This window comes from Lactuca serriola, chromosome 2 (genome assembly GCF_051521515.1).
Source record: "Lactuca serriola cultivar US96UC23 chromosome 2, Lser_US96UC23_V15, whole genome shotgun sequence".
In the NCBI taxonomy this organism is placed as follows: Eukaryota; Viridiplantae; Streptophyta; class Magnoliopsida; order Asterales; family Asteraceae; genus Lactuca; species Lactuca serriola.
Window position 1 is genome coordinate 168,606,629 of NC_136409.1, and position 26,899 is coordinate 168,633,527.

The 26,899-nt window shown below is 31.2% G+C and overlaps 2 protein-coding genes across 2 annotated transcripts; both read right to left on the bottom strand.

The window, feature by feature from the left end:
* Positions 1-9,609: 9,609 nt before the first annotated feature.
* Positions 9,610-12,059, bottom strand: LOC145087342 (putative pentatricopeptide repeat-containing protein At3g47840). The gene is made up of 2 exons (XM_079025287.1): positions 11,957-12,059; positions 9,610-11,845 (listed from the first exon to the last, which is right to left on the bottom strand). Exons 1-2 carry the CDS (start codon positions 11,976-11,978, stop codon positions 9,738-9,740), a joined length of 2,130 nt encoding a protein of 709 aa, XP_078881413.1. The 5' UTR covers positions 11,979-12,059; the 3' UTR covers positions 9,610-9,737.
* Positions 12,060-16,314: 4,255 nt separating this feature from the next.
* MAN7 (Glycosyl hydrolase superfamily protein) lies at positions 16,315-18,884 on the bottom strand. The gene is made up of 5 exons (XM_079025288.1): positions 18,360-18,884; positions 18,068-18,262; positions 17,858-17,980; positions 17,118-17,308; positions 16,315-17,033 (listed from the first exon to the last, which is right to left on the bottom strand). Exons 1-5 carry the CDS (start codon positions 18,699-18,701, stop codon positions 16,574-16,576), a joined length of 1,311 nt encoding a protein of 436 aa, XP_078881414.1. The 5' UTR covers positions 18,702-18,884; the 3' UTR covers positions 16,315-16,573.
* Between the last annotated feature and the right edge of the window lie 8,015 nt (positions 18,885-26,899).

Sequence of the window (26,899 nt, forward strand, 5' to 3'; positions counted from 1 at the left end):
TACAACAATTTATTATACTATGACCTACAGCTCCTCAATCACTCAACATCTTTAGGTCTTCGTACTGCTACCTGTGATATAAAAAAACTTAATGCGTTAGGTTTGGGAGCTTAGTGAGCACATAGAGTTTTCAACCCACAATAATTAAGTTATTTAATTATATAATTTACATCAAATAATTTACCCGATTACCCATTCTCGTTATTCTCACATACTGATCATAAAACATTGATTTCAAAGGATCTATCCTAAGGATCATCATTAACAACAGGCAAACAATACTACTTGGGGGATTCTCAATACATTATATGTCAGTAACGCAACCATGGGGAAATAGAGTACATCAAATGAACAAATAGTTCATTAGCACATATAGGTTGCGAACTTGTCAGTGTTCCAATGGACTGTCTAGAATAATCTGTGGCCATCATCTATACTCTGTTAGACGACTGGTTCATCAATAGTCAAGTCCTCTCATCATCATCTCATCATTTTTATCACCCATCACTACCCAATATAATTTATATAAATATATGAAAATACATATAAGATTAAAGAATAAAAGTCCTAAGTTATTAACGTGTAATTGAAAAAAAAAACCTTAAAAAAAAGTTTATTTTTGTTATAACCACAACTTTCTCCCAAAATTATCATTCTAGCTTATTTAACGACTTTCATTGTTAACTTTGTTATCTTATATGCAAAATCAGTCCTAAAGTTGGGTTTAAAGTTTAAATTTGGTCCTTGTAGTTTGCAAATAATAACACCTTATGCTTTTTTAACTTTATTTTTCGTTTTTTTATATACTTTTATTAAATTTCATTTTTTATATATGTACTTTTATTATTTTCTTTGTTGTAATATATATACTTTATTTATTTTTGTTTTTTATTTACTCTAAATATATTCATTAATTTTACACTTTTTGTATTTTTTTAGTCTTTTCATATTTATTTTCGTATTATATTTAAGTTTTTTCCTACTTTTAGTTTTTTCATTTTTTTTGTGTTTGTTTTCGTATTTGTTTTCATTTTTTTCGTATTTATAACTTTTTCTTGACCTTTTTCAAAAAAATATAAAATGTATTAATACATTAGAGTATAGTGATATATACACTAAAGTCCTAATATTTTCATCGATTTGACAAGAAAGTCATAAACTTTTTTTTTACAGTAAAGTCCTAACTACTGGGAATTTTTGACACGTTTACCCTTTTTTCCAGTTAGCCGACAATTAGGAATTTACTATCAACAAAAATAAAGTTTATGACTTTTTTGTCAAATCGTGAATTAGGAATTTACTGTCAAAAAAAATAAAGTTTATGACTTTTTGTCAAATTGTTGAAAATATTGGGAGTTTAGTGTATTTTCATAGCCCAAGAATTTTTAATTGTGATTTTCGTCACAATACCACTATTTTTCTTACCATCATCATATTTACCCTAATGCAATCACGGTCAAGGAAACCAAAAGCAAAAGAGAGAGTGAAAGATGGTGAGAAGATTTGTAAAATATTCTTTTAGGTTCACCGCCAAATCATGAACCGAAAAGAAGGGACAGACTATACAAACATAAATAGCACACACCTAGTCAAAAGGGTGTGAATATGGAGAAGGGGTAAGAAGGGCATTTTCATTTTTAACAATTTCTTAGTTCTCCATTTTTAGGACTACAAAAAGTCAACACAACTCTGGTTTTTTCTTTCTTTCTTGATTATCTCTATTTTTTTCAATGTCGGTTTGTTGAGAAACTATTTAACAAGAAGCAAGCGTTAAATATTTCAATAGAATCTGACTAATCAAAGCAAATTTCAATAATTCTTATGCTTAAATACTATCATACCATTAAATTTCTAACAAAAAAGGATATATATATACACTAAAGTCCTAATATTTTCAACGATTTGACAAGAAAGTTCTAAACTTTATTTTTTTTACAGTAAAGTCCTAATTCACGATTTGACAAAAAAAATCCTAAACTTTATTTTTTTTACAGTAAAGTCATAATTACCGGATAATCGGGAAAAAATGGTAAACATGTCAAAAACTGTCGGTAGTTAGTACTTTACTATATCTTATCAATTCCGCATGTCATCATGATTAACACCACTACAATTGGTATCAGAGAGGGTGTTCTTGATTTGATCAAGAACTGATCTATGATGACATTTTTTTTTATTTGGTGATTCTTCATTGTGTTTTGATCTTCGTGTTTTAGAGAGTTTTTGGATTCTAAAAATCGAATTGTTGATTGATTCTATTCATAATTCGATTTTTTTCACTAGAATTCAAGTGGTTTTTGCTTTCTTTCTCTAGAAAACTCATTCAAAATCACTTTTTCTCTCTAGAAAAACCCTAGATCTTGTTGATTGATCAAAGATGGTGTACGTTATGATTCTTGGGTTGTGATCATTGAAGATGTCAAATACAAAGTCAACGGAAATCAATTCTATGGATTATTATCGAAAGGTAGCTTGATTTCATGGGATACCATGGTTTCTTAAGGAGGTTTGAAGGGTGATCATGGAAGATTGATTTTTCAACCACTTTCGAAGATTGGATGCTTGGTTGAAATCTCCTTGAACATGGTATCTTGGAGTGAAAATCAAAAAGAAAGAGAAGAAAGAGGTTTGTTTAATAAGAAATACATTTCTCTTATTGAAAATTCAAGTGATATTCATGCTCTTAAGTATGTTGAAGTTCAAGACTATGGAGTTCAATGTGATGTTCTTGATGTTCTTGAAGTTCATGACAAGAAGATTTAAGTTGATTCTCATGAAGATGAAAAAGTTTTTTTGCTCAATTGGAGTTCAAATCGATGATATTTTGTGTTCTTGTGATTCGTTTGAGGGAATGATTCCTTATCGAAAACCATCAAGCTAAGAAATTCACAAATATCAAACTCCAAAAGATATTATCCAAACGTGTCAAGTTGAAGTTGTGGAAAGTGGGTTTGTTCATGAATTAAAATCTTCAAGATGTGAAAAGATAAAAAAGAAAAAGAAGAATAAGATCAAACGTAAAAACAAGTGGGTTTATTCACAAAAATCGTCAAATGTTGTTGTGAAGCCGAAATTCATGAAGCAAATTTGGGTTCCAAAGAAACAATCACCAAGTGTTGTATTGAATTTGAAGTCAAGACCCAAAAGTGTTGATGGTTCTTGTGAAGATGTTCTTAGATCAATGAATAACACAAATAACGAGTTGTACAACACGCATTGTGGGTGGTACAATGTTCAAATTGGAGATTTTCTCGTTCCAACAAATTAACCAAGATCTTCAAAGTTTGATTCGTTCATTGCAAATGGCACTCGAATCATCAAAAAGGTGTCTCAAATTCTCAAATGGATTCCAAAACGTTCATGAATTTGATTTGTGCTTGCGTTTTTCATTTTTGATTGCTTTGTCTCATTGAATCAAATCCATTTCTACCTCATTGTTGATCCAATTATTTTTTTTTATTTAGATCAATACAAAATCAAAATTTTATTCTCAAATTTTTTTTTTCGAAATTCATTGTTCATCATGAGCCCAAATCAATTACTCTTCATTACTTATCATCTACCCAGATCAAATGCCCAGTAATGTTCATCGATCTATTGTTAAGCCCAAATAGCGTTTGATTTTATGTTCAGTTGATAAACCATTCGATTGATGTTCTTTCAAAAACTCGATCGTAACTGGAGTTACATCAGATCGAATTGTGAGATTTTACTTTGACTTCCAATCGATTGAAATAGAATCGATGGGTTGGTTGAAATCGATTTTCAATTTTGACTTTTGTTCATATTTTTTTCTTCGCATCTAGTGGTTATGCTTGGACTCAATACTCAATTTTCAATTTCGCCTGTATTCTATGTTCATTGGAGGTGTTTTGCAAATCGAACATGTCCATTGATGTTGTTCGAATTGTATTTTGTGATTTCGATTGCTATAAAGTATTAGAGTCGAATATTTGGAGTCAAAGTCACAGACATTTATGATTTGAGTTTGCTTTTAGGTCGAATAAGCATCAATTTGTGAAATCGATTTACCTGTTGAATACGATTTCGTTGTGTATACTTGGAATTTGATGTGTTTGACTTGGAATCGATGGAACCTTGGGGTCGAATTTCTTGAAAACGAACATGTACTGGAAATCAAAGGTCTAGGAATCAAATTTGATTTATGACAGTTGATTTCAAAGTGTATATGTAGAGTTGAATTGGAGTTAATTGTGATTATTGGAAGTCGAAATCGGTTAATATTGATGTTCGGTTCGCGTAAACAAATTACTGATTTCGATTTGGGTTGACTTTTTGCTTCATTGTCAAGGACTGAACATGCTTCGTTGTCGAGATTCCTTTGTCGTGATTTGTTATTGAGGACTCATATGTGCTTCGTTGTCGAGGACCATACATGGTTAGTTGACGAAGTCTTTAAGATGAAAAGCGAATAGTCGATTGGTATAACGAAGTGAAGAAGAAAACTAACATTTTCGAATTACACCCCTAATCTTTCAACGAAGTGGCAACAATTACCCAACTTCAAAATGGGTGTAAAAAAGAAGTTAAAAGCTGAAGTTTCGTTTCGAATCCCTAGAGTTCGTAAGAAATGGCAGAATTTACCCTAACTTCGACATTGGGCTGAAAATTCTAAAAAATGGGGTTATTTTGGAAACAGGCCCCTACAGTTCATGGTAATTAACGCTTTATACCCAATTTCGCAATTGGGATAAAGTTTCACATCTTTGGCTTTTTTGGGCTCAATGGGTCCCTTTACAATTCTGATATTGGCAGTTTTTACTTGGATTTTCAAAATTCTTGCAACTCTCACCCAAAAGTTGAAAATTTCCACAAAAATTGGAAATTTTTCATAACTTTTCTGTGATTGTTTTTCCATGCAATTTTTTCGCGGTTTCATTTTTGGCAAGCATCAAGGGGGAGTTTTGGGAAGATTATTCGTCGTGAACTTCTCAACCTTGGTGGGTTTTATAATCATTTTTTATTATAAAAAGGGGGAGAATGTAGAGTGGGTATTCAAAGCTTCTCGGGTATTCATTTGCGGATTTGAAGACCGGTATTAATTCGAGAGGGAGTTGGTCTTAATCGTGCAAGCTCGTTGGATATTGAAGCCGGGCATCCAATCCTAACTTTGAACGGGAGAATGTTAGGGTGCAAAGTCACACTTGGATGTCATGTGTGCTTACTCCTTTGTATGTGTGTAATGAGTTGTCTTTCCTTTATAAGGAAGTGGGTGACACTCACTTTATCTAAGGAAGAACTTTAGAGTGATTAGTTTAGAGAGAGAAATATTACAACCCACTTGTACTCTTTTTACAAACTAATGAGAGCTTAAACGATTTATTTACTCTTGTGTTCTTCGTGTTCATAATTCTAAAAATGATTCACCAGATCTTATCAATTCCGCATATGTCATCATGATTAACACCACTACATAATTGAAAATTTGTATCACACACTTTGAACATAAATAAATCTCTGTTAATTAATCACCATACAATTACAATTTATTATTGTTACATTGTTTCAAAACTATCAACTAACCACTAAAATGTAGAATCTAACATCATCTCTTAGCCCAATTCTCCTAGCATGCTTGAAGTGTTTGATCTTGCTTAATCCCTTTATTAGAGGATCATCAAGATTATCCTCTGATGATACTCAATTCACCATGATTTTTCCTTCTTCTACTTGATGTCGGATGTAATGGTATTTTCTTTCGATATGCATTGATCTACATTGATCATTTGGTTCTTTACTCAAAGCAATTGCACATTCGTTGTCACAGAAAATGTTCATTGGTTCTTGGATTGAAAGAAGTCCTAGATCTCCACCCCTAATCCTTCTTCTTTACTCGCCATCCCATTATTCCATTTAATCCACCTAAGTTTTTTTCGTTCATGTAGCCCCCACAAAAAAAAATCCTAAGAGACTCTAAGGAATTAATTACTTTTTGGGGGCTAGAAATAGGTTCATAAAATACATGGCAATGCTTCTAAGAATCAAATTTATTATTATAAACCGACCGTGAACCAAAAGTAATTTGATTTTCCAGTTTGCCAACCGCATAGTAAACTTCTCCAACACTTTTCGGTTTTCGAAAAATATACTATTTTTATGTTTTATATAGTTATTTGTATATATGAACTAAAAAAGGAACCAAATTAATAAAAACGACAACATTTTATGCAGAATTTTAATGATTAAATATGCTAAAGACTACAATAATTAATATGCATTTATAGTTTTTATTAAAATTTATATATATATATATATATATATATATATATATATATATATATATATATATATATATATATATATATATATATATATATATATATATGATTCAGTTCAACAAAAAACCGTTTTAAACATTAGAACTAAGGACCAATTTTTTCTCAACTTTTAGAGTAAATTTTTCATTAAAAAAAAAACTAAAAATATAGATAATCATAACTTTTTATCCTCCATCCATTGATATCAAATTTAATAAAAAAAATGTATGTTCAGATAATGTGAATCTGTACAGATTTCACCCGGTGAAATATGTGCAGATTCACACTATCAATTTTTTCAGATTCATACAGTGAATTTATACAAAATTAATGATTTATAGTGTAGATTCACAATGTGAATTTGAACAGATAAAAAATATACAAAAAAAAAATATCAAATTTGATATCAATAGAAAGAAGATAAAAAGTATGAATTTCTATATTTTTAGATGTTTTTTCGATAAATAATGAGCAAAATGAAGGTTGCATTAATGATAAAGATCTTTGGGGAAACCGCTAAAAAAGATTGAACATATGGGAGGATCCGAACGAATTCTGCTTTCATTTCCCACGTATGGAGTACTTAGTGACTGACGTTTCGGTCTCCCGCAGCTAGGAAGGCATAGTCCCACATGCGTCCGTTTGTGGATCGCGGGACTATGCGGAAGAGCCTTCTTGGGGAGGGAGTATCCCTAAGGAAAACTATGTATGTTTTCATAAGGAAGCCATCGAAAGCTTTCCACAATTTGAGATTTGGCCGTAGAAGGATCGAATTGTATCCGAAGGACAGGGGAATACAAAAATAAGATCTAAAACTTGAATATATATATATATATATATATATATATATATATATATATATATATATATATATATATATGCACACACACGCATCCTCTTGTATTATTTTTCTAATTAATTTTTTGAGTTAAGTTTCAATATCATGGTTAATAAAAAACTGAAAAAGAACAATAATAAAAACGGATAAAAACATTTTTAAAAAAATGAACAATTTAAAGCTTGTTTGATAGTTGTTGAATAAGTCAAGTCATGTTTGATTGAGACAAGAGACATTGTTAGGTTAGTCTCACTAAGTCAAAAGTTGGGCTTTTGGTAAGGTTTTCGTTTTTGACAAAACCCAAGTGCACAAGAGAACCGTTTTCTTAACCAGATTGTTTTCTTAGAACTAGTTTTTTTTAGAACCAGTTAACAATTAGTTTTAATAAATACCCGATTTTTTTTCGGTTTATTTACTATTATCAAACTGAACCTGTTTTTTAACCGAAAAAACATGTTTCTAACATAATTTCACTTCCAAAAAAACTAAAAAAACATTATTATAACTGAAAGTAATGTAATAAAAATCGGTTTTTAAAAATCCAAAAACAGTTCAAAACCGATCTTTGAGAACTAGTAGGGGTGCAAACGAGTCAAGCTACTCGCGAGCTACTCGGGATCAAATCGTTAAAAGCTCGACTCGAAACCGATTTTTAAATGAGCCAGAGGCGAGCTCGAGCTTAATATTAAGCTCGTTTATTAAACGAGTTCGAGCTCAAGCCTATGTCATTAAGCTCGATTAGGCTCGCGAGCCTAAACGAGCCTTTATACAATATAATTTATTATTATTTATATATATTAAAATAAAAAACATATTAGGAGAATTATGGATTTAGGGTATTTGTAAACGAGCTCGAGTCGAGCTTAAGCTTATTTAGACATGTCAGATAAAAAACGAGTCGAGTCTGAGCCCGAGCCGAGCTCAATACAAGAAAGCTCGAATCGAGTTGAGCTCGAGCTCGAGCTTTATATAAATTAAACAAGCCCGAGCCGAGCCTGGCCAGGTTCGAGTTCTGCTTTACTCGTTTGCATCCCTAACCATCGTCACCCTATAAAACTCTTAAGCTGTTATTGGAATAGTTTGTTTTTAACATTTTGCTTTAAATAATTCATTTGTCTTCTAATCATATTATAATATAATTATTAATGACTCAAATTTCTATTAGAATTTAATACCTCCATCATTTATATACACAATTCAATAATTTTTATTTTTATTGGTTTTTAGAACGGTTTAAATACGTATCCACTACTCTATTCTACTATATCTATATCTTTCGTCCATGACTTATCACTTGTCAACATGTGGTTGAGGGACAAATATCTATCAACTTTTGTTAATATTAGACATTTATGATTTTATAAATCCTTTTATTAAACAATATATTAGATGAGAAAATTTCATAAAACATTCTATAGTCGAGAATTATAAAAAATACTTTGGTAAATGTTTATTTTTTGGAAACACCAAATATTTTAATATATCAAAAGCCCAAACCAAAAGCAAGAAGCAATGGAGTGGAAGGAATACAAACGACACGAAAAATCATAGAAAAACAAAGAAGCATAGTTACATGAAACAAAGTAAAGACTTTTTTTTAGAATGGAAAACAATTCCATTCCACCCATCTACCCACCCAATTCCCCCTATATTTGTAAGTTTGAAGAATTATAGAGTCCAAGTTTTGCCATTTCTTGCTATCCATACGTTCCAAAACGTGGTGTAAAATATCATGTTGAGAATTTCTCTCTTCTTAGGACAATTTTCCCATGAGGCAGCAAAATCAATAATACCAAGTACTAAGTTGAATTGGTTATTGCTAATTTCACACCATTTTATAATCCAATATCAGACCTCCTTGTAGATCCGCAATCAGCTAGAAGATGGTAAATGTTTGTGATCGAAGAAGTTTGTGATAATAGATGTAAATGCTAGATAAAAATTAATAAAAAATAATATTATAAAAAACCATCGGAGATTACAATTTGCATTTAACATCCTAAGTATATTTTCTTTCTCTATTTCTCATTTATCAAAATGAAAAATACGAAGATCTTCTAAAAATCTACATTCTTTATCATGGTAGGTTAAACTAACCATAACAGCTATGCACAGATCATAATATTGCTATTTGCCAGCATTTAGAGGGGGGCAAAGTGGGCAGCTTAACATGACCCGATTTTTTTTATTATATATTTTTATTTACAAATACTAAATTATAATAAGGATAAAGGTCATTTTTTTCTTGTTCGTTCTGGACCTTTAAGAATATTTTATTTGTCAGGACCGGCGCTATTTGCCAGCATGCAACTTATATTCATATGAAATAACACGCTAAAAACCTCCATTTTTTTTTTATATCATATGGTTTTACACCTGAGACTCCATGGTTTAAAATGCATTGACGTCTATAGCTACATGAATAAAAACAACATCCATTTGTCAGCTAACATGTCATTATAATTGTTGCTAACGAGGGTTTTGAGCTAGGAGTTTAAGCAATACTTTTTATGATATTAACATTTGGGTTATGATATAATGTGTGTGGCAAAACACAATGTTATAATTGGATAGATTTTTTAAAACACAATCTTGTGGTAGTAAGAAATGAAAGTAGGATGCTATGAACTATCCGAGTACCAAATTTTCTCAACTTCATCTATGTTGTATAGCAACAAATCTTTCTCTTTCCTTAAACACAATAACCTCAAAACACAATCTATATCTTCCCATTGAGGATGCGAATGATCTCCCGCCGAAAATGCAAAAACACAATCTTTAACCTTAATCCAAGACCACCCTGGTTCCTTAACAACGCCTTTTATCCTCATTAATCTCCTCAAATCCGCCGCTTCTTTCCACCTCCCTTTACCCGAATACAAATTCGCCAAAGTAATATAGGTCGAAGGGCAATTTGGGGTTTTCTCAAGAATCTTGGCGGCTGCCCGCTGCCCAAAGTCAACATCACCGTGTAACCTACAACCTCTTAACACAGTTGACCACACAACATCATCGCCACTAAACGGCATGGTTTTTATCATGTTTTCAGCCTCACGTAATTTACTCGATCTACAAAGTAAATCAATCATACAACCATAATGTTCTTTAGATAAAGTTAGGTTATATTGTTTAATTAGGTCAAAGTATTGAAAACCTAAGTCAAGTAAACCCGCGTGGCTACACGCGGTTAGAACCCCAATGAATGTGACCGCGTCCGGTTTTAAACCAGACCCGATGAGCCGCTCGAAGAGGTCGATAGCTTGTTGACTCAACCCGTGTTCTGCGTACCCATTGACCATTGCAGTCCATGACACAATATCGTTACATTTAACCTCATTGAAAATCTTTAAAGCTTTTAAAATGGACCCGCATTTCGAATACATATTAATTAAACCACTTTGAACCATGGGTTCATGATCAAGACCTACACATAGACAATGAGCATGAAGTTGTTTGCCTAAATCAAGATTCGCCATGGTAGCACATACGCTTAAAACACTAGAAAAAGCGAATTCATTTGGTTTTAATCTTTCGTTTCTCATTAAAGAAAGATACTTAAAAGCTTCTTCTCCACAACCCATTAGAGCATGTCCTCGAATTATAGTGCTCCATGAAACAATATCTTTTTGTCTCATTTCTTGAAAAACTATTGATGATGAATCTAACTTTCCACATTTTGAATACATTGTCACAATGGAATTAGCCACGGACATAAATTTAATAAAACCGTTGCGCAAAACACACGCATGAAATTGTGTACCGAAATCGATTCGTGCAAGATTTGCACAAGCAGAGATGAGTCCTGCGAGAGTGTACTCATTAGGACTCACCTCTGATTCTTGCATACGCAAGAACGCGTTAAATGCGTTATGTTCTTGACCCATTTGAACATATGATGTGATCATTGTTGTCCATGAAACAACATCTTTTGTTTTGATTTTATCAAATAAGTATAACGCGTATTCACCTTTTCCACATTTGTTATACATGGTGATAAGAGAGTTGGCCACAAATGAAGTTTTATCAAAACCTTTCTTCAATGTTTGTGTGTGAATTTCTTTACCACTACGTAATAAACAAGCATCTGCACATGCTTTTAATACGTTAGCTAAGGTGTAAGAATCATATGACATACCGTATTGTAATAATTTATAAAAATATGAGATCCCCTCGATGTGGAAACCAGCATGGTTTAACCCAGTTATGATTGCAGTCCAGGAGACCACATTTCTTATAGGCATTTCATCGAACACTTTACAGCCTTCGTATACTTTCCCGGTTTTCATATACATGTTCAAAAGAGCACTGCTTACAAAGACGGAACTCACGAGATTGATTTTTACTAAGTACCCATGAAGTGATTCGCCTTGTTTAGCACTGAAACTGAGAGCGCATGCCTTGAGTGCTAAACTGAGTACGAAGGAGTCCATTCGTTGAGAGGGATCGGCCCACATGTTGGAGAATAAGGACAAAGCTTCAGATGAATTGGAGGTATTTACGTAGCCAGATATTATGGTGGTCCATGTAATTTCATCTCTGTGAGGTAATTTATCAAACAGTTGGCGGGCGTTACTCAACCTGTTTGATTTTACGAGCTCCTTGAGTTTGGAGTTGACTTCGACCATGTTGAATTGAGTGACATTGTGGGATTCTTGAATTGATTGGGGCTTGAATGTTTGAGCGTAGGCAATACATGAGGTTATATACGATCTTCTGATACATATTCTGGCTGATATAATCATATAACCATGGTTAGTCAACTTATCAAACATACATCGTTACATACTAAAGATTAAACCGTATTGATAACATATATTTTGGACGTTCATCGTTTACGCACCTACGAAATGTATAGCGACCATCAATAATGCTCCTGGTTCTAGCCTCCCTAATACAATAAATCGTCTTTGCTTTGTATACTTATGGTTTTAATCGCTTTTAATAAGGTTCTTAAGGCTTCGCGAAAACGTCAAAGTTAAAATCTTGGCAAATACTCAACTTTTTTTTTTTTTTATTATTTTTATTTTTTATTTTAAGGAAGGACTATTTTATATAAATTAAAAAGGTAAATCATATAATAATGAATTTTATTAAATATATCAAGTTTTTAGAAGTATTATATTAATATTTAGTATCAAAAAGTTAACAAAAACTCAATTATTTTAGGGTCGATAAAAAAAATAAAAAAAAATTGCACCTTGAAAAAAACTCGCGTCATAACAAGATAAGGCGCATCTTGACATTTTATTTGGACGTCACATTTAATAAACCCGTTTTAGACGTTTTCGTAACGGGTAGGTCACGCCTCGCGTCAGTGGCGGAGGTTATATAGGGTCAGGGGGCTGTGCCCCCCCCCCCCCCCCCCCAAAATCAAAACTTCAAATTCCGCCACTGCCTCGCGTAATGAGATGTCTTGAGACGCGTCATGACGCGTTTTTTAGAACCATTGTTTTAATCCATGTGGTATGTATGTGGTTTTAGGTCTTCCAAAAATTAAAATATATTGTGTTTATTATCAATTTTTCTACACTAATAATTAAATTGTATCCTTATTAAAAATCTTCATATACTAATAAAAGAATAGTTTCTTTGTTACGTTATACCGTATTAGGCATCCTAATTAATGTCATGTCACTTATCAACCTATTGATTTTTCATTTCAAATTTCTCACTCTAATTACATTAAATTAATACCATTATAATAAAAAATAAAATAAATTAATATAAATTATAAGGTGATATAATATAATTTCACGTATTTATTTGAATCAACGATTATAATTTTATATAATTAAAAAGTATTTTAATTAATAATTTATTTAAAATAATTAATTAATAGATTTGAGTTTTTACTATGAACGTTTAATTACATTTGTAATAGTATTTCCCACGAGTTATAAACTAATATTAAATAAAGATAAGGGCCCACATACTCTCTCTCTCTATTGACATTGAAGAAGTGGTCATAGGTTCCCATCGTAAAAACTCGCAGCCCCAAACACTCTCATCCCTCTCATTTGAAATCAATTCAGAAACTCATATTCTCCTTTCATTTGATCAATTCAAGATGCCTACCTCTTGTCTTCCTTTTGAAATCGATTCAAAAGCTTTAAATAATGAATAATGAATTATCTTAATAATGCTACAAGTTCTAACCTAAAAGTTAGAGGCTTTAAATATAGAAAAAACCCTAAAAGATAATGGGCTTAGGTTGTCACATCCACCACATTGTGGCACACTACATGCCACGTCATGGTGCTCACAAGAACAACGCGATCATAAAAAACCATGTCACGTCATGGGTATCCACACACCATGTCGTAGCAATTATTTTTCCTCAAAACCAAACATTTGGCTCCTTCAAGTCACCACCTATCCATCTTGCAAAACAAAGTGTTACATGTAGAGAGATATGGGTGTATTTATTTATATATTTATTAAATATTAAAAAAGTAAAAGTAAGGAAACAAGGGTATAGTTTTGAAGTTTTATACCAAAAACATGGTAAAATTTCAACTTTATAATAATGTTGATTGTCATGTCGGTATTTTGTCTTTGGTTCCTTGTATGATCTCCCAACATGTCTATTTTTTTAATTTCATATTTTTCATAAAAAAACATATACTTCTTTTAAAAGATCTTCAAACCGATCATCTCTAAACTTCTACAATTTTTTTATGTCATCTCTACCAATGAAACGATTTCAAGTATGTATTGAGCTTTTTTTAAGCGCTTGAGACAACATATATGTAATCTCTAAAACGTGCAACAGCAAATGCAAATAAAATACAAAATTAAATGTTTTGAAATACAAAGTAACACCCTCTGTTTGGTTTTGGCTAAATCCATATTCACTTTCTTTTTCGACATATTCGAGGACTTTAACAACCTTAAGCAATAAAGAAAACCAAATTTGACAAAGTTTTATAATGAGAACCCCCAAACTGTATATTTGACTCATATTAGTGAAAGCTCTTGGTTTAACTCATTCAAGGTCGTATCAACGGATGGGACAACATGAGCGATTATCTATGAACTCCAAATTTTTAGGGCCCATTTTTTATATGTCTATTTATATTATTATAGGGAAAAAAAACATTTGGTGTTAAGTTGTCCCATGCAACAGCAAAAAAAAGGAAAACGAGATTGGAACTAAAATTGGTGGAGAAGAAGACGAAGAAAATTCAACCAATTCTTCGAGAATATAAGAAATTAATCATTTTCATACTTTAAAAAATATTGTTAAGGGCCTTATTTTTTTTATTTTGTCTAGAGCCTCATCAACTTGAATCGACCTTGAACCCACTCCTGATTTTAATCTTATTTTTACTAGTTGCTTCTTACACTTTTTTTTATAACCTTCCTGAATCATATCTTTTCATTGGCAAGGAGCACAAACCATACTCATAACAAGGAAAGACATTTCAAAGAAGTTTTTGACACCATTATCGTCTTGTAACCGCCACAACCATTAATTGAAGTTGGTGAGCAAAACAGTATACTAAAAAGGCTGAAATATTATCCGTTGAAATTAAAGCTTTCAAACCGTTAAACTTACCGTACATATTATTTGCTCAATCATAACCTTATCATCTTAATTGTTTCATACTCAATTCATGTTGAGCAAATAAAGAGTATAGAATATTTAAGAGATTGGAAGATGTGTCATATATGTGAACAACACCTAAAAATCTCTCATTAACAAGGCCAAGTCTATTAACATATCACAAAACCATGACCATTTGTTCTTTTATACCTATTAGACTCATAAACTAACAAAATGAATTATTCTTTCCCGATCATTTTCTCGTGTAACTTTCAGGACAACCTCACTAAATTTTTTTACCAATAACCAATTTTAGTGTTTCCAAGAATTTTCCTCTTTGCAAAGACTTTTATGACTCATCTTGTCCATTAAATGATAATGAACCATTAGGTAGATGTCTGCACACCTCTAACGGAAGTGTTTAATCGTATATAGTTATCTTTCCTTGCACTTTTACTTTGCTTATGAAAGGCAACGAGAATGGATTGATGTTGTTTCACTAGATCTTCACATTTTTAATGTTCTATCATGAAAAACTATTAGCCGCTTTCCATTTTGTTCCAACTATTAAATCCCCCGGTGACTCTTTAAGTCTTTCCATTTTGTTCCAAAAAAAGAAAATTTTGACATAACTTTCTATAATATTAACTTACAATGTCGTTAGTTTACTTTAATTTTTCAAGTTGTTCTTAAAATAATTTTAGTCTCTTGCTGCTGAATCTTGTGGAGCCTCCCAACATAGAAAATTCTTAGGTGTAATCCATCTACAATGCTTACTCTTTTTGATTTTTCTTTTTCCCTATATGTACACTCCCATTCGCTGACTTTTACTATTATAATATTGTTTCGTTCAAAAAAAAAAGTTAATTTTTCAGTTTTCAGGTAAAAATAAAACCGCATTGGTCATTGCTAAATTTGTTTTATAGTGTAATAATTTATCTTTTTCATTATTTCGATAACACCTCAAAAAATTATGTCTTAATGACAAAACATATAAGTGTGTGCCACAATGTAAATGTGAAATACAAAAGCCAAGGTGACACTTTCATGACCTCTGGATTATCCATCAAAAGGCTCATAGCAAAAACCCCGTGACCATGACTAGAGGTAGGAGATCTATTATTTCGCTCATCGCGTATTAAAGTATTATGACACCAATAATAGATATTAGACCAAGCCAGTCCTATATCGTGCATGATAAATATGTGACATTAAAATCAAATGGCAAACAATGTACATGAAGTAAAGATGTTCGATCATCCTAAATGATCAAACATGTTTAAAAAATTATGATTATCACAACTAGAAGCAAAAGTAAACACCAATAACACAATACATGCGGAAACCCTAGGGAAAAAGTATTACGTTCCTTGATGCCTAAAGTACTTTTTGTCTTAGAATGCACTCCATGTAAAACTTTGTTCTTTTATCCAAAATCTACAAATTAACAATCATGACCATTTTCTTTGGACTTTTCTAGACAAAGCCTTCACCATATTCATAATCATGTCAACTTTAACTCAAATGTTCAATATAGATAAATCAGACGTATTGATGACAGATAGATAAATAATGCACAAGAACTTGCTCTTGATCAAGCGACCACATCATACATCACACACGTGATACAAAACCAAATTTGACATAGTTAATGTTAAACGTTGCTTATAATTCCTATATATGTTAATATTACAACATCTCAGACCCTATTTTTCTTTTAGGTCAAATACAAATCACTCAAGAACACAAACACAAACACAAATTTTTCCACATCATTGATGTGATGATGTCACTAGCACAACGATTCAAAGCCACCCTCCTGGACGTACACTATGCATCTCTAAGAGAGAGTGGCACAAACGTAATTATTAAAAACAAACAAAACAACAATCATCTTATGAAATTATAGTATTAATTTCCGACAGGTTTCACCCCTCGTTTCCAATTCAACCACTGAGCACGTCTCGCAGCACGAGCCCTATTCCACCTCTGCACATTTCTCATCCTCGCGAATATCTTCCTAACTTGGTAAAGCCTTCGTCCCTGTTGCCCAATGATATTAGCAGTCGAGGATCCCTGACTCAAAACGATGTCGTACCCATCACCAAACGACTCCATCCCTTCCGCTAAAAGCTGCCAGAACAACCCGCCGGCAGCAGCACCGCCGTGTTTTGCCGACAGATATATGTTGTTGTAGACCAAGTTAAACAGTTGGTCTCTTTGATACGTGCTAAAGTTGGGATCTTTAACTGATTTCCCAAATTCCGTTAAGAGTAACGGTTTCTTGAGGACGTATTGGGCGTCCCGAATGTGGGTTCTAAGCCAATTGCTGAGGAAATTGAGTTGGTTTTGATCGTCGGAGCTCGTTAGCCTGGTTGAACAATACGTTTCATAAGTTTTACTTTTAGTGTCATACAAATCGGAATCCCAAAGGTAGAATGGAATCGGGGATTACCATTGGTCGGGATATGAGTGAAGGGTGGCGAAATCGATTCCGGGGATTTGGTTGTTGGAAATGAAATCAGTTCCGATGTCGAAACCGGGATTCTGATTACTGGTTTTGCCGTAGAAGCCTTCGAGACCTGCTTCTAGCAAGTGATTTCGATCTATCGACTTCACATGTGCAGCCATTTCTGTAATCCATGCCTGATTATGACAAATACTAGTATTAAATAGTGTAATTTTAATCGAACAGATATTTGTAATTTATTCTTTTTTGTTGAAAAATAGAAATGAATTTTGAGACATGTGAATTGTCGGTGTGTATCTATTGGTCCTTGATGCCGCCCAATGAAGTGTGTCAGTGGGTGTAAAAATTTCCTTTTCTTTATTTTGGTTTGCTTTTTCAAGAAACGCAAAAGAACAACAAAATTTATTACAATTCATATAAAAACATTTCCTTTTTTCTTGATCATAAACTCTTGAAAATCCGAAGAGTGATGGAGAAGATGTTCTTCCTACTTACCCAAATCACACATTTTGAGTTTCTAATTTAAAGTTGTCAACTTTCATTTTCTTGAAATTGACTAATTATATTTTTTGTTTGGATGTTAACAAGTTAACTACTGTTTTCAGTCCTTGTTATATGACTTGACATTAAAGATAAAAACCCATGTTATGCTTTATCAAAATTTTGATCCTAAATTGACTTATTTAGTCACAAAAGTCAAAAAATTACGAAAAAAATTAAAGAACCTGAATTGTTCTTCCAGATGTATCGGAAGTGCATCTGGGCTCATTCATGAGCTCCCAAGCCATGATTGTTGGATCATTCTTGTACATAACTCCAGTGATTGTGTTATATCTATTAAGCACAGTCTGCATATACAATTACAAAAACAAATTTAGAAAAAATTAACAAAAAAATTTCGTCAAAACACTAATTAGTGTGTATATAGTATATACCTTGACATGGTTCTTGTAAAACCCCTTAGTAACAGGGTTTCTAAAGAAATCATCATCTGACGTTAGATACTGGCCTTGATTTCTTGCCCAATTCACATACTGCTTTTTGCCACCAAGGTTTTCATAATTGTTCACCAAACTCAAAACCAACTTTATCCCAAATCTTCTCGCTTCAGCCACCACAAAATCCAACCCCTTTTCAACAATCAAAAACCATAAAATTAATGTCACCCACTATTAAAATTTAAAACACCGATTCTTGAAAAGTAGAAGAAAATTCAAGAAAGTGTACCTTGAACATTTGCTCATTGTAAGAACCAGGAGAGTATTGTAAAGGAGTGACACCAGCATCACTGAAAGCCCAAGTTCTTGCGACAGAGAGGCCATGGGAAGATGCCTGTTGAAAAGCAGTTGAAACTTTGGATCTTTGAGAAGGATCGGAAGCTAAAATCATCAACCAGTAAGCGTTAAAGCCATTGGCGTAATAAGGGCTTCCATTTAACATGAAATGCACTCCTCTTGTTGTTATGAAGCCACCGTTTCTTGATTCAGCTGCTTCGGTTTCAAGAAAAGTGTTGTGGTTTAGGATCAATAGAGCAACAACAAATATTGACGATGCTAAAGTTTTCTTCATTATTTCGTATCTCTAGAGTCGTTTGAAAGATTTGGAGAGTTTTTGGAGAAAGTGAGAGGTTTATTAAGGGGTGATATGAAGCGAATGGAGGTAGGATATGTGGGTGCCCTTGGGGATTGGGAAGGAGGTGGTGATAATCAGATAATGTGCTTTTGTTGCTAAACTAGTAATGGCTACAGAGTGGGGAACGATAACTGTCGTATTCACAAAAGATTAAAGGGAATAAATGATACCACACTACCTCTTACTACTCTTTAACAAGTTGTATAAGAATCACTGCAATTATGTTTTCTTTTTTTCTTTTTGGATATTCAAACAAATTTTATTATTTGTAATTAGTTAAGGATTACATAAAATAACCAAATATTTTTTGCATTTTACAAAATTGATCACTGAATCCGAAATGAACCAACTAGGACCCGAGATCTGATGGGTGTGACCCATTTAGGTCCCCTAAACGAAATCTGAAATGTGGTATCTACTACATCTTGGCATATAATTTTGTTCTCTCTCGAATCATAGCAACATAAAACGGGTGGGAAAGAAATTTAAGTTTACTAGATATGTTCTTTCTAGCTCATACATCTTCATTGCATTTTATTTTGTCTAAAGAAAGAACAATTAATAATATGAAATTCAAAGAATTTGTCCGAAATAAAAAGAGTTTTTTTGTTGCGAATACATAGTGGGTATACTTTTTTTTTCTCAATAGTTAGTTTTCATGAGTAATTAATATTTTAGTAAGTATTAGTGAAGTAGAAACACTTGTCCGGAATCCAAAAAACATGTCAGAATTTTGGTCTGAAATAGAAACATCGTTTGTAAACACATCACTTTGTTTCTGTTTTTCTAATGTAGTATATTGTTATGGGATTTTCTAATATGTGTCTATGGCACATATAAGAAGTGTTAATTATGAAAAATATTATAATAATTAAATTCAAAATACATTTATTATGGAGGTTATTTTTCACATTTAATTATGGCAATATTCTTTATAATTAATGTATTTTATATTTAATTATGGTAATATTTGTCATTAATTAATGTTTTTTTATATGTGCCTTAGGCACATATTAGAAAATCCTTATTGTTATTTCAGCATGACAATGTGTATGATGCTTTGTTGAGCATGAAATGCAACCCCGAACTTGGTGGGAAAATAGTTGCCAAGTTACAATGTACTTCAACATTGTTTGTAATTAAGTTGATCGTCAGAACAATGTTAGTTTGTAATATGGAAACAAGTTGCATGATGTCATCTGCATTTATGTTGCTTAAGGAAACATAGATTTTTTGAGTTCGAATAATATGATTCTTTGTACTTAGCATATATATATAACTATTTTACATAGAATCCATATAGTTGTCATTGAAAAATATGTTTTTATTGATTGTTGACAAAAGCTTTTAGCCCGAATGTACGTAGTCAATGGAACAATAATATCGTATTCAAATAGGATATGTTCGCTTTATGTATAACACCCAAAACTTATGACCTTATTTCAATAATACGAAGATCCAATTGTTAAGTTTCTTAACATGGTGATCATGTGAGTGGTCCGATAGGGATGTTAAAGACTATTTGACAGATTTGAACTCATTCTAGTCATTTTCATAAATAAGCATTAAGTGATTAATTAAGAGGTTTGAATATTCAGGAATTATGTCGAAAAGCGGTGTTCCTCATTGTAAATATTTGACATTATTTTGTGTACACCATCTGGATGATAGAAAATCACTAATAAATTATTTTCTCTTCCCCGTGGTTATAGATCTATAATATATTGATAAATGTAATTACAAAAATTATTTTATCAATAGTTGACATAAGACCTTGAAACAAAATTACATATAAATTTTAGAATATAGTAAATAGTATAATGTTAACATGTTTCAAATGTTTAGTGAAAACAGTTCAAAATTATAATAAACTTATTTAATATTTTGTATCATAAATAATTATATTTTAAATAACTATATTTTAACTACAACGATAAAAGATATATACATGAAATATTGGAAGGGGATTTAATAAATTGAAATTTAAGTTACGACAAACTTAAATTTAAATTAATAAAAAGGATTAAAGTGAATGGTGAATGAAGTATGTGATGTGATTAAAATAAATAAATAAATAAAGACAAGGAAGCGTCTAAGTCATATTCCTTTATCTTTTAGGTAATGATTTTCAAAGATGAAAAAAAAAATCCTACAAAAAATAACAACGAGAAATTAAAATATCTCCTCCCTTTTATTTCTATAATTATTCAAACTCATTAAAATTATGACAAATCATTATTCAATTTAATTTTATTTGATATATTCTTAATATAGCCTTAATGAGCTAGTTAAAAATATATGGAATGATGACACTTCCCATAATTTGATTGGGTAGGAACATTTGTAGATATAAAAATTAAGAAGCAATTTAATTTTTCAAAAGGAAATTATAGAAAACATGTTCCTGTAAGGTTGGTAATTAGCTACAACATCAAATTACTAAGGGTGGAGGTAGGCCTGGCAATGGAACGGGTTTTGACCCTGATCCGATCCAAACCCTTAACAATTATACGGGTTTGGAGCATAGTTTTTGATCCGTTTACCCGTTAACGACCCTTACCCACTAACCCTTTTATTAAAAGGGTCGGGTATGGATCATCACCGATCCGCTCCGTTTATAACCCGCCTCATATAAATTTTAGAAATATACATTTATATTTTATATTTCATAAAGTTTACATTAAATTCCAATCGAAAGTCTAAAGAGAAAAGGCCAAAGACTAAACTGCTTTTACATAGGACTCGATGACTCAACTTCTAGACTTCCAGTCTTCTCCCAAGAGCCATGATTTCATTTCATTTATATATCATCATTTAATCACCAATTTCATTTATAAATCAATAAGGTCATTTATCAACCGGAAGAAAGTTTGTAATTCCTATTCCCTATCAATGCAATCGACGGTCAAAAACCAATCAGAAGTAACTAAAATAATGATTTTAATTCCAATAGAAAGTCTTCGAGTACATAATGCGTTTTCTAAATCAACACTTAGTTTTACTTAATAAATGTGATTTTATGATTTAAGTAAAATGTTTTTGATTATTCAAAAAACCTACGGGTTACGGGACGGGTTTGGATATCTGTTGATTCGGTGGATAAGGATATGGGTTTGATTATTCAAAACCCTGCGGGTTATGGAGCGGGTTTGGATCGGATTTTAAAATTTGTTAAAAGGGTTTGGATCAAAGTCGATTCGCTCCAAACCCGCCCCATTGCCAAGTCTGGGTGGAGGGTATTTTTTTTCCTTCCAACTCAGCATCATTTTCTTTCTTTTGCTTCCAACTTTTCAAACCCAAACATATAAAAACTCTATATTTGTCGACTCATTCAATTTTTAATTTAAAATCAACACAAACTAATAAAAATTATATAAATTAATCCATAAAATATAAAAATTGATATATATATATATATATATATATATATATATATATATATATATATATATATATATATATATATGCACAGAGAGTATAAAACCCAATAATAATAATAATAATAATAATAATAATAATAATAGAATTAAGGGGCTGGCAATGGTATCTACCTTGAGCCCAAATATGATATCTTCATCCCTAATAACCTATGCTCTTACACTTTTTAATATGTTGAAACTTATCATCTTCATTTTCTTTCGATATATATCATTCTATTCCTGTGAAATAATGACAAGTGTTTTAAAATGTTATTGATTTTATAAAAACATGACATTCGTCACTATTTGATATGGATAAAAGATAAATAAAAAGAAAAAGTATAAGGATATTTAATTTCTCTTCAATATATTACCAAGTATATCCATAATAAAAAGTTAATTTGAATGAAACTTTTTTTTGAAAGAGCCAAAATTTGAATGAAACTTAACTATTATAAGATGACAATTTGACATTCAATCAATTTAAAGTTCAATTTCATTGGATTGCTTGATGAAAAATACTTTATATTTATAAATAAATGCTTTTATATATATATATATATATATATATATATATATATATATATATATATATTTCATTAAGTTTTATAGACTTCAATAAATTATAACAAAAAATAATATAATTATATAAAATAATAATAAAGTTATAATTCATTGAATTCTATGGAATTCCCTTAAATCATTATATTTTTTTCTAGGGATAATGTTATAAAAAACCTTAAGTTTGGTAGAAAATGTCGGTTTTACCCTTCAGCAGATTTTTGATTCGTTTATACCGCAAACTTGTCATTTTTTTGTCGGTTTTGCCCTTGTTACCTACAACAGCAGGTTTCCAGGTTACCATGAATTATTTTTTGCGAAAAAACTTTTAAGTTTACACATATTTTGCAAAAAAAAACCCTTAAGATTATAAACATATAAAATATAAATATATATTCAAAATTTGATAAAACTACATAGTTTTCTAGTGAAACATATTTTTAGCTTTATGTACTGTAAATTTTATATTGGTTCGATATAAAGTGTTTATATTTAAATTTTAAAAAAGTTACATAATGTTATCAAAATTTGAATATATTTATTAATTAACACTTAAACTTTTCAAAGCAACATTAAAAAACGTCTGTTATCTAATAATTAACTATGCTAAAATAGTTAAACATATGAATATTATGACATTAGTTACATTCAATTAATTTTTTAAAAGGAAAATAAAAATATTTTATATGTTTAAAATGTTTGTATTTTAGAAATAATAAACTATCATATTTTTTATAAAGATAAATATATTTATATAATAAATTAGAAAAATATATTTATATTTTATATGTTTAAAATGTTTATATTTATTTTTGATGTTTAAAATGTTTATGATATTTTTATAAAAAATATGATAATATTATTATGTATTTAAACATATAAAAAAATATGATACATTATTATTTCTGAAATACGGACCTTTTAAACATATAAAATATTTTTACTTACCTTTTAAAAAAATTAATTGAATGTACTTGATGCCATATTATTCATATATTTAACTATTTTAGCATAATTAATTATTAACTAACAGATGTTTTTTAATTTTGTTTTGAAAAGTTGAAGTATTAATTAAGAAATATATTCAAATTTTGATAAAACTATGTAACTTTTTTAAAGTTTATATCAAACCAATATAAAAGTTACCGTATGTGAAGCTAAAAATATGTTTCAGTTTTGGTTTCATAATATAAGTTCAATAAAACTTATATAAGTTTGATATAAACTTTTGACATTTAATTTTTAAAAAACAATTTAGTTTTATCAAATTTTGTATATATATTTATATTTTATATGTTTATAATATTAAACGTTTTTTTGCAAAATATTTGTAAACTTAAGGGTTTTTTCATAAAAATAATTCATGGTAACCTGGAAACCTACTATTGCAGGTGATAATGGCAAAACCGACAAAAAAAAATGACAATTTTGCAGTATAAACGAACCAAAAATATGTCGAAGGGTAAAACTGATATTTTCTGTCAAACTTAAGACCTTTTATGACTATATCCTTTTTTTCTAACTTAAGTTTCGTTTTTATGAATTTAGAGAATGATGTGTTACATTTATACTTTTTTGGTAAACAATTTGATTAAATATTTTGAGATATGTGTTGGTATGTAAATTAGTGCTTCTTTACATGATAGTGAAAAAATATATATATATATATATAAAAAAAAATAATAATAATAAAAAAAAATAAACCTCATATGTATGATAATTCGTACACGCTCGATTTTCTCTTAGTCATTATTTTTTTATTTCATTATAAAGCATATTGTCAAATATATTAACTAATATAAAATATTTTTCCGTTCAATAACACATTTTTTACTTTTAATGACAATGTTGGTTTGAAATATGCCATAAAATTTTCCAACGAACCCTAAATTTCATTGAAGGAAGGGTGTGTATTTTGTTAAGAGGTCACAATCAAAAAGCATCCAAAATCAAGAAGCTTGTGGATGAATATGATGCGATTAAAGCAACTCCATGTGAATGTATCGTCTACAAAATAAATGTTGTCTTCTTTTATATTCAAGGAAAAATATGCTTACTATTATTAATGCTACGTGTGCCTACCGTCGACTTATTGGCTATTGGCTTCGTAGTCCTTCGGATCGATCATATCACCAAAGAAGAAAATAACGATAGCCATGAGTAGCCCGGAGTCGTTCCGAAAATACTCTTTAATGTTTAAGTTAGGTCCCGTTTAATATGCATTTTTTCAGGTCCAAACAGATTTTTCTTGCTGAATGGACCGGAAAGACTGTTTGATTTGCACAAAAAAATGGTTTTTCCCGATAAGATGTCTTCCCCAGAAAGCCCAAAAATCATATCTTTCTGGCTGAATGGGCTGGAAAGACAATTATGCACCAAACCCCGCCTCTTTCTTTGTTTCTTGGATTATTAATTTTTTTTAAATAACTTTTTTAAAATTTATTTTTTATTGAATTATTACTTTTTTTCATCATTCAACATAGTCAATCAGATGTACAATCAAACAACATGGTTTCTTTCCCAGTCGGAAAACTTTGCCAGACAGCACTTTACCAGACAACACTTTCCCAGACAAAAACTATCAAACGATATCTTTTCTGGAATAATAATAAAATTTAGTTTAGTTCTCATCGTACAACGACTGAGATGACAAACACGTAACAAGCTGTGTCGCTAAGCTTTTTTGTATGGTAAAGTCAATTATTTTGAAGACTATATTTATAGATTTAGGGGATATAACATTGTTATGCATGATCCGTTGTACTCTCTTAAGAAGCTTCACCGCATCCAACGCGAGGAAACAGACGTATCAAATGCAAATGGTATGAACATGTGTTGATTTTCCATGCACAATTTCTCATGTTTGGTGACATTACATGTAACAGCTTTTAATGCAACATGTCTCGCTGTGAAAACCTCAGCCCTCAAGCCCACGAGTGGGGATACCCTTGTAAGGTCAACACATGTGTGTTTCCCTCCAGCCCATCCAAAAACCAGAACGTCGATCAGTCACTTTCCCATTAAGGAAAGCAGTTTTAACATTTATTTGTCATACTTCATAGTCATAGTGAGGAGCTATGGCAAGCATTACCATAATTGATTTAATCTTGGCAACTGATGAGAAAGTCTCATCGTAGTCAATCCCTTGGGTTTGAGTAAAGCCTTTAGCAACTAACATCACTTTGTAAGTCTGTACATTACCAACCATTTCAGTCTTCTTCTTAAATATCCATTTACACCCTACTGTCTTTCGACTAGGTGCTTTGTAACACCCCGTTTATTAACTAAATAAATAAACAAATTAATGAATGTATAATAGCCTTAAAATCAATAATTATATAGCAAGGTGTTGATTTCGAGGAGTTAACTGGCATAATTTAGAAGTTGGGGATTAAAAGTGTAAGATCCGGATTGGTTTTGTAAGTATTTATGAAGGCATGGACTAAATGGTAACTTCTGGGACTTTATTTGAAGAGATTTTGGAGGCAAATGGGCTGTTTGGTAAATATTGTACCTAGATTGCAATGGATTTTTAATGAAGGGGTTTAAAGGGTAAATATGGGATTTAATTTGAAAAGATATTCCTGGAGAGGGACCATTTGTGCCATTATGGCAATGACTTTTGTAGGGCATCAGGTATATAGATCTTAAGGAAACCTAACCTTAGATAAAGAGGAGTAGCCGCGAACGCCGGAGGTCCAACAGCCTCCACTCTTGTGTCTCCCCCGACCGCCACCTTCTTGCACCTCCGACCACCTTAACCACCGACCACCGTCATGTCAAGCATCGCAACCACTGTTGTTCTGAGGCTGCTGAAGAAGAATGTCGGCGTGGGAGTGATAATTTGTTTTATTTACTTCTTTTTATAGTTTATTTTAGCATATTTCATCCATAACTTAGTTAATTTTCATGCATATTTTCCTTTTTGTTATTTTATGACCATTTCGGGTACTTTCTAGTTTTGTGAGCTTAATTGCAGATTTTAAGGAGATTAGCGGAGTATGATCTTTAGGAAGCGATTGGACTTAGAGGATGTCAAGGATTTTGGGCTTTATAATAATGGAAGTTGATGCATGGAGCGGACTTGATGATTATTTGAAGGCTTGGAGAAAATAAAGTTTGAATTTGCAAGAACCGGAAGAATATTCGAGCATG

What these genes read in the sequence shown, in the direction of transcription:
- LOC145087342 (XM_079025287.1), bottom strand. Translation starts at nt 11,978, where the DNA reads ATGGTCGCTATACATTTCGTAG. An exon ending in GGTCGCTATACATTTCGTAG is followed by an intron (nt 11,846 to 11,956) that starts GTGCGTAAACGA and finishes TGATTATATCAG; the next exon opens with CCAGAATATGTATCAGAAGA.
- MAN7 (XM_079025288.1), bottom strand. Translation starts at nt 18,701, where the DNA reads ATGAAGAAAACTTTAGCATCGTCAATATTTGTTGTTGCTCTATTGATC. An exon ending in ACAATGAGCAAATGTTCAAG is followed by an intron (nt 18,263 to 18,359) that starts GTACACTTTCTT and finishes ATTGTTGAAAAG; the next exon opens with GGGTTGGATTTTGTGGTGGC. An exon ending in CACTCATATCCCGACCAATG is followed by an intron (nt 17,034 to 17,117) that starts GTAATCCCCGAT and finishes TTGTTCAACCAG; the next exon opens with GCTAACGAGCTCCGACGATC.